Genomic DNA, 14893 nt, shown 5'->3' with positions numbered 1-14893 from the left:
ATCATTAATCGCGACACCTATCAAAGGGGTGAGGGAGGTGCCACTTCCGCCATGTGCATTCTCACTATTATCACGACATAATATTGCTGTGAACGCAACTTAATTGAAAGTACATATCTCTAGAAACTTCTGCTATCTTTCTTCTTTGCTAGATTTCATGGTAATAAAGGGACACGTGAATCCACATGTTTAAAATCTTAAGTGACGACATCGAAAAATTATCTTGTCCGTAAAGTACAAATTATTCTATTGTTGTCTGTTTATTCTCACATTTATACATGTATTATAATAAGCGTTGCAATTATACAAAAAAATTCTGATATTTTCGAATTAAAGTACATATTGTGCAACACAACGTTTTTCTTTGTATACAAATACAGGGAGGATCACTTACTGAAAAAATAGCCAAGACGCACGTCTTTTAAGTCTTTTAACTACTGAAGTTTGTCGTAACTTACTTTGTCATCTTCTAAATACCTACAGCGACATTGACATTGCCTAACTAAAAGATGGATGGCATAGGTATTTGGAAAACTCAAGATAGGTCAGGTAGTTGTTTGTTGAGAGAAGAAGGGGAACCGGCTTTGGTTAATACCGCGCTGAACATCGTTCTTGCCGACGCCGCCACCTGGGGTGAGCGGCCCTTCAGAAGTTCCTTTGAAAGATTTGCAGCTCGAGTAGTATCTCTGTGAGGTGATGTGCGTAAAGTCATTTGACGATAACGGTGACACGCCTTTGATCGCTTCCGCCTTGTCTTTTACCGCACCGATATAACCGTCCTTACTAGTCATATCAGTTATCTTGAACGAATATGTTCTTAGATCGGTATCGTGAAAAGGTATTCGATTTTATGAAGGTAGAGAAAACGCAAATGTCCCGTGAAGTGGCGCTGTTCATTTCGGTCGCTTTGAGTTTAGCAGATCAAAGCTCTTTTATTCTTTATATATGCAAAATAAATAATTGTTTAATTCTTTATACAAGATTTTTTTTATTCTTTGTATAAAATAATGGTTGCGTTCAGCAGAGAAAGCAGCTTTGCAACTTTTGTGAAATTCTTTAATATGTTTGATCTTGCCCTTAGTTCCTTACTGGATCTAAAAACTGGTATAAATCAATCATAATAAAGAATTTTATAAAAGTTGCAAAGTTTTTTCTGTTGTTTTCTCTGCTGAACGCAGCCAATACTTATGAAGTTATTACTGACGGGTATAATTATGTATGAATAATATGAATATTAATAGTAAGTTTATGAATGATACAATTAATTGATAATTATCAGCTACGTTACCATTATATTGAACTACTGAGAGTGATAAATCGCGACCCATTAAGCGATATAATTAAATTTGCAATCGACTAATGATAACTTATGATTTATACAATTATAATAGGCGTAAAAATAAAAGAGTACTAGTGTAAATTAGGAGCAGGAATATGGCCTCTCATTTGTTTTTTTTAGCGATCGATGGTCAAGGTCTCCAAACTGACCCATGTTAAAAATCTTCAAAAAAGATCCTATGGCTGTCGTTGCGAGAAAGCAAATCTTAAAAAATTCGAATCTCTATCTTGATAAATAGAACTTCCATGTGTGCGTGCTCTGAAAAAGGGACCAAAGAAAAGAGGCGCAAAGTAAAGGGGGGAGGGGGGTCTCGGACATGTCCCCGCTCTCTTGGGCGCGTAAAAGAGATTTCGCCGACGTTGCTCTCCTCAGACGAGAGGCCGATGGGATTCTCTCGGATAGAGAGGAGAGGAACGACGGGATGGAGAACAAGGAGAGAAGAAAGGAAGAAAGGGGGGAGGATCGCGCGGACGCGCGCAGCGAGGGACGGAGGCGCAGAGAGGGTTAGTTGAAAGGGTTAGCTGAATGGGAGCCGTGTGTATGCTTTCCTCGTTTGAGAAGCCTCGTATCGCCCAGGGCCGTAAGGGAATCACCCTGCGCCAATGTCCTAACGCGCGTCGCGATAAACTGCTCGCATAATTATTTAACACCCGTTAAATGCGTCGCGTCGCAACGACGGGTTTCATTGCGATGTTCGACGTTTGGCCTTCTACGGTCGTATATGAGCTAATAGTGAGCGGTCGATTGATTTTCTCGCCGGTACTCGTATGAATTTGAATTGGTGACTGAGGGTTCGATGGCACCTCTAATACAGGGTGGTCCGTGAAGCGTCGATTAATTAATAAACGTGTAATGTCCATTTTTAGTAATGCGGATTAATTTCGAACCTATTCTTCATCTTTTTCTGGTTCTAAGAGTTATAAAAAATGAAGAGTAAGTTAAACTGAGATTAAAATTAATCTACATTGGTGAAAACGAGAAGAATGAAACCTGGACCTAAAAATCAATTGTGTGAAATACTTTCAATTTTATAAAATTGAATACTATAAGGGTATACACAAAAGTAAATGCTATTTTGTGACCGAAATGGGGATGCGGTGCCACGATGAGTTGAATTTTCGGTTCACTGGATCGGTATCTCGATCCAGAAGCGAAGAGGACGTTTACCTGCCTGCACGAACGGTTCTTCCTAGAAATATCCCGGGATGTTTGTGAAGGATGCTGCTATCTTTCGCGGAAGTTTTCCTCCGTTACGAAAAAATTCTCATTAAATGCAATCTTGATAGGCTCTAATTCCGATGCAGAAAACATCTTTTACGATATAAATGTACAGTATTGAAAATCAGATTTGTGGAGATTACTGTTCTCGACTCCGGGACGTATCACGTTATTACATATTACGGTTATCAAGCGATACGTTCCTCGGCGAGAAAAAATTCCAAGTTTACGTTCCCGTTTTTCATTTCGCGCTGTAAAAGCACCGCTCTATAATTAGAATTTCAAATGCCTCGAAGAAAAAAAAAAGAGGAACAAGGAGAAGACGACGCGCTTTCATCAGCTCGCCGTTTCGAATCGTCGTCGGCGACGAAACTGTTGGACGCTGCATGGGCATCGGACTTGATCGGACCCCAGGTTACGCACTCGGGACACCCGTTAGACCACGCAGCGCGACGAGGGAAGGGCCCCGGAGACTCAAGCGGCGCGGCTCGCCGAGCGAGTGAGCGAGCGAGCGAGTGAGGCGTTCCGAAAACCTGTAATTACGGACCCGGCGTACATCAAGCGGTGCCGCCGCCAGTCGCCAGCCGCCGGCCGAGGCCTACGTCTTCCGTCTCTCTTTTTATATCCGTTTCTTTTCTCCGCCTTTCTCTTACCTCGTTCTCGCGCTTCTCCACCATCTCCCCTCCCCCCGCCGTCTTCTCCCCCAGGGCCGTATTCCTATAGGGTATGATCGGAGTGCTGCTCTAAACGTTGTGTCTGTAAGATGGACACCTGTATAGCAATTTATATTACAATTTGAAAAAGAATTATTCTTTACTCTTATAAATAATTATAAGTTGTAAATTGCTGTTTGATTATACGTAATAACCGGTAATTAATAATTTTTTAGATTCATTTTGAACAAAGCTATGTTTTGGAAATATAAACGTTTTCTTAAAATATAGAACTATTTTTATATTGTTTCTATATTGTTATACATATATTCTCTCATATATTGTAATCATCTTATTTTTTTGTGATTATGTACATATAATTTTATATTTTAGATGGTATCGGCGATAGAGAGAATTTTGACAGCAAGCATGAATCATGGACTGGCGGTATTTGGGGGATAGAAAGAAATCGTGATACGGCATTGCTTCTCTCTTTCATTTCTTTTTCTCCTCTTCTCTCCTTTTCTTCCAAAAGTACCGCCGTACCTGCGTCGAGGACCAGACTTACCTATACACCTCTTTATTCCGCTTCTACCTTTTCGCTCGTGCTTTCTCTCGCTATGTCATTCCTTTTCTCTTCTTCTGCTTGCTGTTGGTACTCGTTTTGAATCTTCCCGGTTTAGTTTGAGCGGCATTTCGAGCTCTAGTTGGCGAAACGTTTTATTTTTTTTAAATCATATATACATAATGATCGTCGCGATAATATTCTTAATTAAGAATTATGGAATTTTTTCGGGAACTTAAAAATCAAATTAAATTTAATTAGCAGTCTCCATATTAGTAGATTACATTGTTTAAAGATCGATAATAGAATAATAACGAATACCAAGCAGCTTGATGCACCACTCCCTTTTAAATAATACTACAATTTTTTATTATTTTTGGAGAATGATTACCGATTGATGCGGATTGGAAGAGAGAATAGATATTGGTAGCGAAGTCGAGAGAAACTCGCGGTTTTCTGAGGGATTCGTTCGATCGCGACGCACAAAAAGCCGGCATGTCAGCGACTGCATAGAGAGGTGTATCGCCGGATGGCCTTTAAGATTCCTCTCCGTCCGTTGATGCCTTTCTTCTCCGCTCTCTCGCTCGCTCCCTGTCTCCCCCCTTCCCTCTCTCCCTTGTCCGCGTCTCTCGTTTTTTGAAAGAATCTTAATCGCTCGCGCCGATAAACGGCCCTCGCGAGAATCGGGAGCGACCGACCAGTGCGGCGGTGGCTGGGCCGTAGTCGTTCTCGCTTCTAATTCTTGCCAGCCACCACCGTTGCTCTTGATTCTTTTAACTTAGCGTTTAATTTCAATTAGCATTCAATGAAGAGTTTCACTATAATTTTATTACCCTAAGATTTTTATTGAATATTTATTATTCTAATAATTATTATTCAACTTAAGGCTTTGTAATAATTTTAATCATATCGTAGGTTATCATATATTTTCTTATTCTATACACTGAAAAATACTAAATTTTAATAAATATTTGTTTGAATAGTTCTAAATAAATTTTATTAAATGTAAACATATATTTATTTAATATAAAAACCGTTAATTTGACCTAACCATCATTTTTTTATTGAGTAAATACTTGTGTTAGTACTATTCAAAGAAATATGTCTTAAGGTTTAGTAATGTTTTTTAGTGTATTTATTAAGTACTTCTCGACTAATTGTTGAAAATTCCGAAAGATTCGAGATCCGTTTATCTATACATTACGACGTCATTTATTAAGTAGGATAAATGAAAGAAAATCGCGCAATGAGGAGGAATCGAAAGCCGATTGTAGGATGCTCGAATATAGAGAAAATTCGTGGAGAAGTAGATTTGCCGCGAATCGTCACTCAAGTAGCTTCGGATGAGCAAATCATTTCGATGGTCCTCCGCGAGACGACGATTTCAAAGCGCATTCCCGACTCTCGTAGTTACGCGACATCTCGCACGGTAAAAAAGGTCCAAAGGGCTTCGACAATTCTCATCCCTTCTTTCCTCTCTTTCTCAGGGAAGAGAACATTTTCTTTAACGAATCAAGAAACAACGCGATACATGTTTTATTATTTTAAGAATGGGAATATCGTTTTGTATACGTATTGTTATTATATGTAATATTCTGTATAATACATATTGAAATACTGCATGGGATATTTTATATCTCGATGTAGAACTAGATTTCTCGGATGTTCATAAGAATATATATTTGTCTCTGTATTTCTATCGATTATAGTCTTCGCTATTTAAAGCTCCTAAAAATTAATTTCAATAATTTTAATTAATGAAGGCCTTTGTTTTGTCTTTTCTCTCTTCGTTTAAATTCTTGTTGTCCTACAATGTACATCTATGAGATGCTGGTACAGTTAATTCCATCATTGCATTTTCGTCGGTAACATCGCTGTTCGGTAGACGATGAATGGCCCTTTATCCGCTCTGGGACATATCGTTTCTCGAATTGTATGTCGCTGAACGACACCACGTGTCACCATGATCTCGTGATTATCGACCGCATCGCGTCTCACACAACCTCAGTTACCTACACGATCAAATAATTAAGAATTTTTTTTAAGACACAGGTGGATCTCAGTTAATTTGTACGTATTAAAATATTTAGAGCATCAGAGAAGTTTTACGTAGACTATAAAATCACAGACTTTTGCATAATGAATAAGGGAAACAACCAGTTAGAATTCTTTATTTCCCTTTGATCGATTGATCCTATTATGTTTTATGCCTTATTCGTTATGCAAAATTCTGTGCTGCAGCCTTTAAAAACAAAATTCTCACACAAATTCTTTGTCCAAAATCCAAATGTCATTCGGTCAAATTTAATTAGCTATCAATGGTATACCGAGACACAAAGAGTGACTTGTGAATCTCTCAAGCGTCATTTTTATAAAACATCAAAGTTTGCAGAGATGCGAAAATTCAAGGGTCAGATATTCAGCGACACGTTGTAGGGCCCGGATATCGGCGGTGACCGGAAGCCGCGGGACGATTTCTTTGTACCTAAAATCGGAAATCACAGGGGCGTAAATTTTAATATCATTCGCGTAGGGATGAGAAAGAAACACCTCTCGGTGCGAGAATTTCCTACTGTCGGATTCTTCGCGACATATGGAGAAAACCATATAGCACGCTTCGGTAAATCTTAATATATCGTCGAACGCGTGTCCCTTTTATGCCTTCGCGGTATTTCGTCTCAAAATCCGCGATAATGCTACGTCGACCGCGCGAGGTGAACGCGATTTTACGCTGGACGAATCGCGATTTTATTATAGAATCTGCAAGGGGAGGAACCGAGTATTTTTCAAATCTTTATGGTAATACCGTGTGTGAAATATCGAAAACATAAAACATAAAAAATACATTCTATGTATATATAACTATAGATAAATATATTTCGGTTGCAACGCGAGTATTTTATTTATTTATCGTCTAAATATTCTTTTTGTAATGTAAATTAAGCGTAAAATCGCTGGATTTAAGAAGATCAAAGTTATCTTAGTTACTTTAAACTCTTAGCTTTAACGCAAATTGTTGAATTAAAAGGAAAAAGAAAGATAAAAAATTACCTCGGATAAAAATTCCACGCGGGCGATCCTGATTGGAATCGTCGCCGAGTCAAAAAAGGTTTATACATTTCCAGTTCTGAAAACACGAGGGTTAAGGTCATTAATGATAAAACGGGATGGCGACGATGGAGGTGATGGCTGGCGGAGCACACAGATAACCGTTTCGTAATTCGTTAACGCGCTCGCGAAGTCTAACCATCAGGTGCGGCGCGAAATATAATAATTTTAATTTGTACCTTGTACACGCCTCAACCTTCTTTCCCCCCCTCTCATTTTATATGCCTGCCTAATGACGTTCGTCGTTGCACTTAATAATTATTCGACGGAGCACCGTGATCACTAACATATAATTAAAAGAAAGTGAACGCGCGAATTATCAGAATGACGATACATATCTTCTCCTTTTCCATGAAAAGATGAGCTTCGTTAAATCTTAATTCTAATCAATCCCGATTTCCGCAATATAATAGTAAAATTGTCTGTATCGATTTTACATCATGTACATTTTTGCGAGTATATTCAAAATCCCAATTTCTGGCAATTTTTAGAAAATCGCAATTCTTAGAAATTCAGTGAATTTTTTAAAATTAAGAAAATTCTTATGTGTATGAAAGTTTAGATAGTGCAATCTTCTTGTCAATCCTGATACCGATGTGTAGGTTTTTCAAAAAAACTACAGGTTTGTGATTAGAAATAGAGATCCCAAGAACTTTCTCGGAACCACGATTTTTGAAAATTTCAAATTGAAATTTTAGATAATGCTACACCTTGTCGATTACGTTCTCCTGATTCTTTATTAATTTTCCAAGAATTTCAGTTTTCCCGAAACTTAAAATTACAATAATTTTCAGAATTCTCTTAGAAGTTTCAGAAACTTTTTAAAATTTTAGATAGTGCAACTTTCTTGGCAATTATATTCTTTTTCGAATTTAAAATTATAGGAATCTTCGTAATTCTTTGAAGTTTTGGAAAATTCTGGGAATTGTAGATAGAACTTCTTTTTTTAATTACATATTTATGTATATATATTAAATTGTTATAAAATTCTGTGCACATTAAATTATTAACACACATTTATCGAAGTTCTTAGCTTCTCTCTTTCTGTTTGTGTTGAATTTGAAGTAGTGAGTTACTTTATCCTACGCAGAGAAAAACGAACGCTTCCATATCTACTATCTGCAAACAATCGGCAAGATAGATTTGTCGGTGGACTTTAAATTGGTGTCACTGTCACTATAGGTGGCGGCACCACCTTGACACAACAATGAGACTCGAATATTTCGAGCTGTACGTTACGATTTCGAAAGATCTCTACGATCGATACTAATATCGACGCTTTTCGACGGATCGAATGCGGATTCATTCGTTCCGACGACCGACGACAGGTGAAGGGGGTGGGGGCGAAAAGTACAAGAAAAGAAATGCAATTCGGCGATGTGCGTCGTCAACGGCGATTGTGTCGTAAGGCTTACTTTGCCATTACGAGGAGGAGATTTCGCCGAACAAATCGAAAGCGTCTATTCGCTCAACATTTGAGAATGAACTCGGAGAGATCGTCAAACAATGAGGAGATGTCTGCAGTAGAACCGATACGGTTGGGAAAGCTTCTTAAGTTAATACCTCGTGGTTGCTGACAAACATTTTCTTTCCCTTTCATCAGGGGATATCGCGTTCGACCAGTCCACCTTCCCCTCGTTCAGAAGAGGTATAACTGCAAACAAATTGAGGAATTCGCTGATTATTATATTTGAAAGCATGCGAATGGCGTAGGTGCGTCAGAACGTTCGAGCTCTGTCTCTGTTGTTACAATTCGTTGATTAGCCTATTTTTTCTTTACATTAAGAAAGAAAACAAAGTCTAAACAGACTAAAGAAAAAAAACATTCGCAAAATGAAGAAGTTATCTAGATGCAGAAGAATTTAGATTTTTAGCAGCAATAAATTCTTTGGCTGTAGTTATACAACAATAGAATAGAGGCATATCCTTAAAATTGAGATATTCTTCCATGATTTTTTCTAGGCTATAATTTGTGGTTGAAATGTGTTTCTAATCAATTCTGTAAAAATCTTTGGTGTCAGAAATATATATGCAAACTAGAGGTCTTGATTCATCTTCAGCGAACAATCCAGAAAATACTTCAGCGAGGCATTCGAAAGTCGACATAGGTCACAAGGAGTCTAGACGCTATCCCTACCCTGCCTATCGCTATATCAGTGTGGCTTCAGTCCTGGTCAGGACGCAGCCTTGGTTCAGTGTACCTCCAGCAGTGCTATCGAAGCCATCGAAAGCATCCTAGACTCATTCTTTATAATATAATAAAGATTTAGCAGTGTTTGTGGTATTGGATCAATTCACGTTTATCAAAATCATAATAGATTTTTGTAGACTTAACTTAAATTTGAGAGTTGTCTGTATTAAATTCACCACCACGATGGTATGTATTCTGATTCTTCTTCTTTTTTGATTCAGGTAAATGTGCAGTGGAGCGAAATGATTGACTATGACAGGTTTTCATTTCATATTTCTGCCTTTGTGTGGGGCAGGATCAAGTTTCGTATTCATTCAAGAGCTATACCTTTTCTTTCAATAGCTCTATGATATGATAGCTTTATGTCAAAAATTATTTCGTTATAAATTGTTTTGAGTTGGTGATACAAGTCGATTACGCTTTGTGCATTTTCATGAATGTGTATAGAGAATTACTTTTTAGGTGTGTAATCAAGATTATGTATGGTGTATGTTTCAAGTTTTTTATGTGGTTTGTGCTACGATGTGTTATATTAGTGTAGTGAAAGCAGTTCTTGTGAATTAATTATGTATACAAGGGGTAATATCTCTTGCTCAAGTGGATAGTTGTACATTTGCTGCTCAGGCTGAAGTATGGCCCTATATGAACCATATTTCAATGCCCTGTCATAACAAAGGAACAGGCCCTAAAGGCATAATAGCCTTTTTCCCTTGATATTGCCTTACCTCATAAACCTATTAATATTTTTCCGCTGTGTTAGAGCTCAATTTCAGTTAATAAAGGGTATTAAACTCGCAATATAGATATAGACATTTTTGGAACTGACAAGCACTTTCAATAGATTGTGTTATAGGTTTTGTCGATCAATACCACACAAATGGTCTGCGCAACAGACCAATAGGGGTTGTGCATATATACATGTACACGCAAAAATTCATCCTTCTGCGCAGCCTGCCAGGAGATGGTCTATAGTTTCTCCGCTATGCTCCACCCTTAAAGTTCCTGACAACAGAAAAACTCCCTTAGCTGCTTAATTGAGAGATATGACTCACCACAGAGCTCGATCGATCCAGCATCCCAGATTTCCTGTCTTTGTTTGCATATACCCACTCCGCTCTTACGCAAAAATATGACTATGTTAAAATCAATAATATTTAGGGAACGTAACTGTTATAAATAAGACTTATTTTTATTTTAATTCCATATATTAAATGAATATGCTCTATATGTCATCTATAAATGAGATATATATCCTGACAGCTATTATTTCTACTTGGATATAATTTATATATTTTAAAAATACAACATATAAAAATGTAACATATTAAATTTATGTTATAAAATTTATTTATTTACTGTTTCAGGTTGGGACTAACCATGTCCACTAAGAGGCATCGCGGGCAAAAGTTAAGCATAGATAATAAAGTAGTACACGAAGGCCGTAATAGATAGAATGAGCGCATTTCGGCAAAACGAAGCGCGTTGCTTCAGTGAAAACTCTCCTAGGCCGCCAGTGCCAGGTAAAATAAAATATTTAAGTAATAGAATAGAAGAAATTATATATTAATGCATACATATAAAGAATCATATCAGACTATCAGCTTACATTTTTTTTTTAGAAATGTGATTGTAGCTCTAAAAATTTATATTCTTTAAAAATGACATTTAAAATAAAATAATTAAAAATCTGTTCAAAATAAATCTTTTTAAAAGTTATAATTGCTTGATTTATATTATAAAGAGAATATACATTGAAAGATATATTGAAATTTATTACAGCGAAAGTTTTCCGTATTCTAGGAGAGGAAATGGTGGTTGCGATGTTTCGGCGCCGTTGGGATTCGAACCGGAGGGTTGTTGCGGAACCACTACCATGGAGAGCAATTCGCCCCCTGCTTACGCACGGTGGGCGAGAAGTCTGCACTCCCTGTTAGAGGATCCGATGGGTTTAGAGCTGTTCAAGAGGTACCTAAGTCAGGAGGGGCATTTGGATCCGCTCAATTTCTGGTTCGCCTGTGAGGGCCTTAAAGAGCAGAAGGACATGGAGAAGATCTCGCAATTGGTGAAGCTCATCTATCGAAGGTTTTTTCTCAAGTCGCAACTAAGCATACCAGAAGATGTAATGAAAGAGGCAGATCGACGGGTTAAGGAGGGTCGTGCTGATCACAAAGTGTTCGACATAGTGCAATTAGAGGTCGAGCGGTTGATCAACGAGACGACTTATCCCAACTTTCTTCAATCTGACGTGTACCTGCAGTACATTCAGTCCTACCAGCATCCTGATTCCGGCGGTTGCCCGAGCTCGAGTTCAGGTAGTCGTGAGATGTCCCTCTCCTGCGGACCGAGTCTGCTGCCCACCGTGCATGAAGACAGCGAGTACATCGGCACTGGTTGTGTACACATGCACAATTCGCACTCGACCGGCGAGACGCCCGGAGAACTGAGATTGACCAAAGATATGCTAATGGTTACCCAACAGAGTAGAGCGATGGATCTACGACCGAGGCCAGAAGCGTACGCCGGGTAATACGCTTTTTATGAAATTATCGAGTCTTATTAAAGTGTAATTCGTCATTTGTATAGTACGCTTCAAATCAGTCCTGCGAATGCCTTAACAATGCTGTATTCTTTTCTTTTGAAGCTTGATGTGATGAAACTTGCATATAATCTGAATTATATTTTAAGTTTACATTTTGTTATTACCAATTTCCGAAGCGATTGACATCGCTAAAAATAGATTATCTCCCTCAATAACGTTTTTGATAGTTTGTCCATATGCAGGATACGCAAAATTTTCTTTTTTGTTTGTTTGATAAATAACCTGATATTTTTATTTGTATTTTATTTAGTTGTTTTTTTTTGTTTTGCTATTTTGCGTGGCACTTATAGCATTTACTTGCAACATGGGGCTAGTCCGTATCACATGCACGTATCCAGATTGCACCCACTATATTCCTCTTACAACCCAGTATCCAGACAGGATTCTGAGCTTCAGAGTTTGAGCAGTGATGCACGTACCGAGGTGGACAATGTGTCCCTCAACGACGGATCCATGTAAGTTGTCTTTATCTTTTTAATTTTACACAGGATTATTTGATTTTGCACATAAAATAGAGAATGGGGGATTTCTCCAACTTTCATCTTGATCGTTTATTATTAAACTAGATTACTGATCCGTATGTATTTGTAACTTATCGCCTACAGCGATAGTATGAGCAGCAGACAGAGAAGCAAGAAGCAATACAGCAAGCAATCTAGTAGGGCAATTAAAGAATCCGCGAATATAAATCGCGAATCCATGGCGCATCATGTTGTCCCACGAACCCAACGTATGGCGTCTCCGAAACAGATGTCGGCGGAGCAATTCGCGGAAATGCTCACACAAAAATTGGAGATCCTGATACAAGAGCAGAAGGCCCATGAGAAACTGGAGAAATATCTGTATCAAGAAAATGACGCATCGATCGGTAGCGATGCGTTAGTAGAACCTTGTGGAGCTTCCAAGACTCTGGGTGATGCGCTGAAGGAAAAGTTGTCCATGGATGAGGACAGTGATCAGGCTATTCTCGATGAGCACGTGTCTCGCGTTTGGTCAGATCAAACACCTTCAAGATCTCCCAGGCTTTCACCCGAGAGAAGGCGCCCCACCCACAATTATCCACGGCCTTACAAGCAGAGGAAAGAGAAAGACATGGACTCCACGTTCTCGGTGGACAGCGGTAATATCCATGACTACCAAGAGGGTAGCGACCTTGTTGGAGCCGGCTCTATGAGTTCACTGGGCTCACACCTTCCCAAATCTAAATCTGTGCCATCAGATTATGGTGATTTCCTTCACAAGCAGGATCTGCATGGTCAAGGTAAATATAATAATGATGAATGACGGCATATGTGCATTATGGACGAATTGTGACTGTCAGTAAAATAAAATGTTGTTTTGCGCAGGTCACGACCAAAGATTCCGAAGGTCGGACATGACGAGACGATCAGCTACGAAAAAATCGATGACGGAGCTAACAGATAGCGGAGTAAGCGTAGTCAGCGACGTGCAGCCTTCCATAAACAAGGACGTTCGTCTGATGCCTCGGTTTAAAGAAATGGACAAGAAGATTGATTTAAAGCATAGTAGTCGCCATGGCAAGAGATACGGCTCGCGTAGCGGGTCCTTGGAGAGGCCAAACAGAGAAACATGGAGTATGGGAGTTCCTGCTCAACCATTCGTTGCTGATCCGGGAATGCCACCTCTGACACCACCTCACACGGTGAATAGGAGCTGTTCTTTTCCCTCTTTAGATTACGAAGAACCGAATATGTTACGAATAACTATGTCACAGGTTATACAATTAGAGGAGACTTGTAGAAGACTAATGGAAGAAAACAAGATGCGCGCTAGTTGCAAGCGACACCTCAATGTTTCGAAACAGACGTACGAGTTCGCGTCGCAGTGTCAACCGTACGTCCAATCCAACCAGTCTACTTTGAGGAAACCGAAGCAGGACGACTTCACCACTGTTGTGTTCAGTTTCTGTGACGAGCAATTCCCTTACAGGACCAAAATTCCTGGTCACTACGTCACGTTGAAGCAGTTCAAGGAGTACCTTCCGAAGAAAGGGAGCTATCGGTAATATATTGTTACTTATCGACAGTCTAAATAATTCCGTGTATTTTAATTATCTTTTTTTAAATTATAGATACTTTTTCAAAACGGAATGCGAAGACTTAGATATGAAAGTTATTCAAGAGGAGATAACGGATGATGCCGAGGTTCTGCCACTGTGGGAAGGCAAAGTGATGGCGCAAGTTAAGGCGCTTGAGTAATAGACTGAATAAAAAAAAAACGAAACGAAGCGCGAATTGCGCGTATTCTGACCAAGTGCCGCAATAAATATTATTTAAGTAATCCGCCACTAAGTCGGCGCTCGGTATTTATACATATATACATATTAACGCTTGTCATGCGGCCTCTTTCTCATAATTGCCTAAGAAAAGTAGTTTTTATCGATGAAAAAGATAAAATATCGAGTCGAGCAATATTGTTTCGCGCGTAAACGTTGCGGAAAAGCAAGAAAAAAAAAACGGCCTCACATCGGGTTCTGTCGATCGAATGTCCTCGAAGAAATCTTTTGTAGGTTTGTTCACATCATAAGTGCGGTAACTTTCATTGAATTTCTTTCCGCTCAAATATTTTTCAGTAAAATTTAGTTAGAAGTGTTACTTTTATTATCGATCATGCTAAAGTTTTGAATATGACTCTCTTCAATCATATTCATTCTTGAAGAATATTTTATCATATTGGACGTCTTTATCTGAAAATAGAGGTGTCAAAAAGGAGCCAAAACGTAATATATTATGTTCATCGCTAAACAAAATCTCTATCTAACTTATTTTTGCGCTCCAATAATCACGCTTAACTTATTCGCTGTTTCTTTTTTACCAATTGTTGAATACAATGTATTTGTATATCAGCAAAAGAGGGGCCGTCTATATATGATAAGCAAATTTTTGACCATTTTTACCCCCCTCCCCCATCCCCATGTAAGCAAGCGTAAGGATTTTGGAGACCTCCCCTATAATTACGTAAGATTTTTGCGCACGTCGATGTCCAAGATTAAAAAAATTTTCAAGGCAGAGTTACACGATTCTTTCAATATTATTATACGAACGATATAATTACATTGAAAAAACTTCAGACAAAAGTCTTACGTAAGAATATATGCGACTCCCTCCCCTCCCCCATGTAAGCATTCGTAAGAATTTGTCTGACTCCTTCCCCAATTATATGCTTACATAATATATGGACGGTCCCTTAGCTCTTGCAC

At 38.6% G+C, this 14893-nt stretch overlaps 2 protein-coding genes across 3 annotated transcripts in view; both read left to right on the top strand.

Annotated features, from left to right (window-relative positions):
- The window catches only part of LOC108727326 (uncharacterized), a 24306-nt gene extending 13728 nt beyond the window's left edge, over positions 1-10578 (top strand). The window contains exon 3 of the mRNA XM_018455417.1: positions 10439-10578. Coding sequence (XP_018310919.1) covers positions 10439-10526 — 88 coding nt within the window. The 3' untranslated portion in view covers positions 10527-10578. The remainder of the gene's footprint in view (positions 1-10438) is intronic.
- On the top strand, positions 10516-14893 carry Axn (protein axin). 2 transcript variants are annotated; one of them, XM_018455413.1, is made up of 7 exons: positions 10516-10629; positions 10852-11597; positions 11964-12128; positions 12279-12934; positions 13020-13336; positions 13409-13695; positions 13766-14893. In XM_018455413.1, the coding sequence occupies exons 1-7, from the start codon at positions 10528-10530 to the stop codon at positions 13890-13892; spliced, it is 2400 nt and encodes a 799-aa protein (XP_018310915.1). In that variant the 5' UTR covers positions 10516-10527; the 3' UTR covers positions 13893-14893. The 2 variants fall into 2 exon arrangements, with proteins under 2 accessions (XP_018310915.1, XP_018310914.1); XM_018455412.1 differs by lacking the exons at positions 10516-10629; positions 11964-12128 and having other exon boundaries at positions 10891-11597.

This window comes from Mycetomoellerius zeteki, unplaced genomic scaffold, assembly GCF_001594055.1.
Source record: "Mycetomoellerius zeteki isolate Tzet28-1 unplaced genomic scaffold, Tzet1.0 scaffold48, whole genome shotgun sequence".
In the NCBI taxonomy this organism is placed as follows: domain Eukaryota; kingdom Metazoa; phylum Arthropoda; class Insecta; order Hymenoptera; family Formicidae; genus Mycetomoellerius; species Mycetomoellerius zeteki.
The sequence above is the reverse complement of the archived record's forward strand: the minus strand, read 5'-3'. Positions and strand labels throughout refer to the sequence as shown.

What these genes read in the sequence shown, in the direction of transcription:
- Axn (XM_018455413.1), top strand. Translation starts at nt 10,528, where the DNA reads ATGAGCGCATTTCGGCAAAACGAAGCGCGTTGCTTCAGTGAAAACTCT. An exon ending in TCCCTCAACGACGGATCCAT is followed by an intron (nt 12,129 to 12,278) that starts GTAAGTTGTCTT and finishes TATCGCCTACAG; the next exon opens with CGATAGTATGAGCAGCAGAC. An exon ending in CCGAAGAAAGGGAGCTATCG is followed by an intron (nt 13,696 to 13,765) that starts GTAATATATTGT and finishes TTTAAATTATAG; the next exon opens with ATACTTTTTCAAAACGGAAT.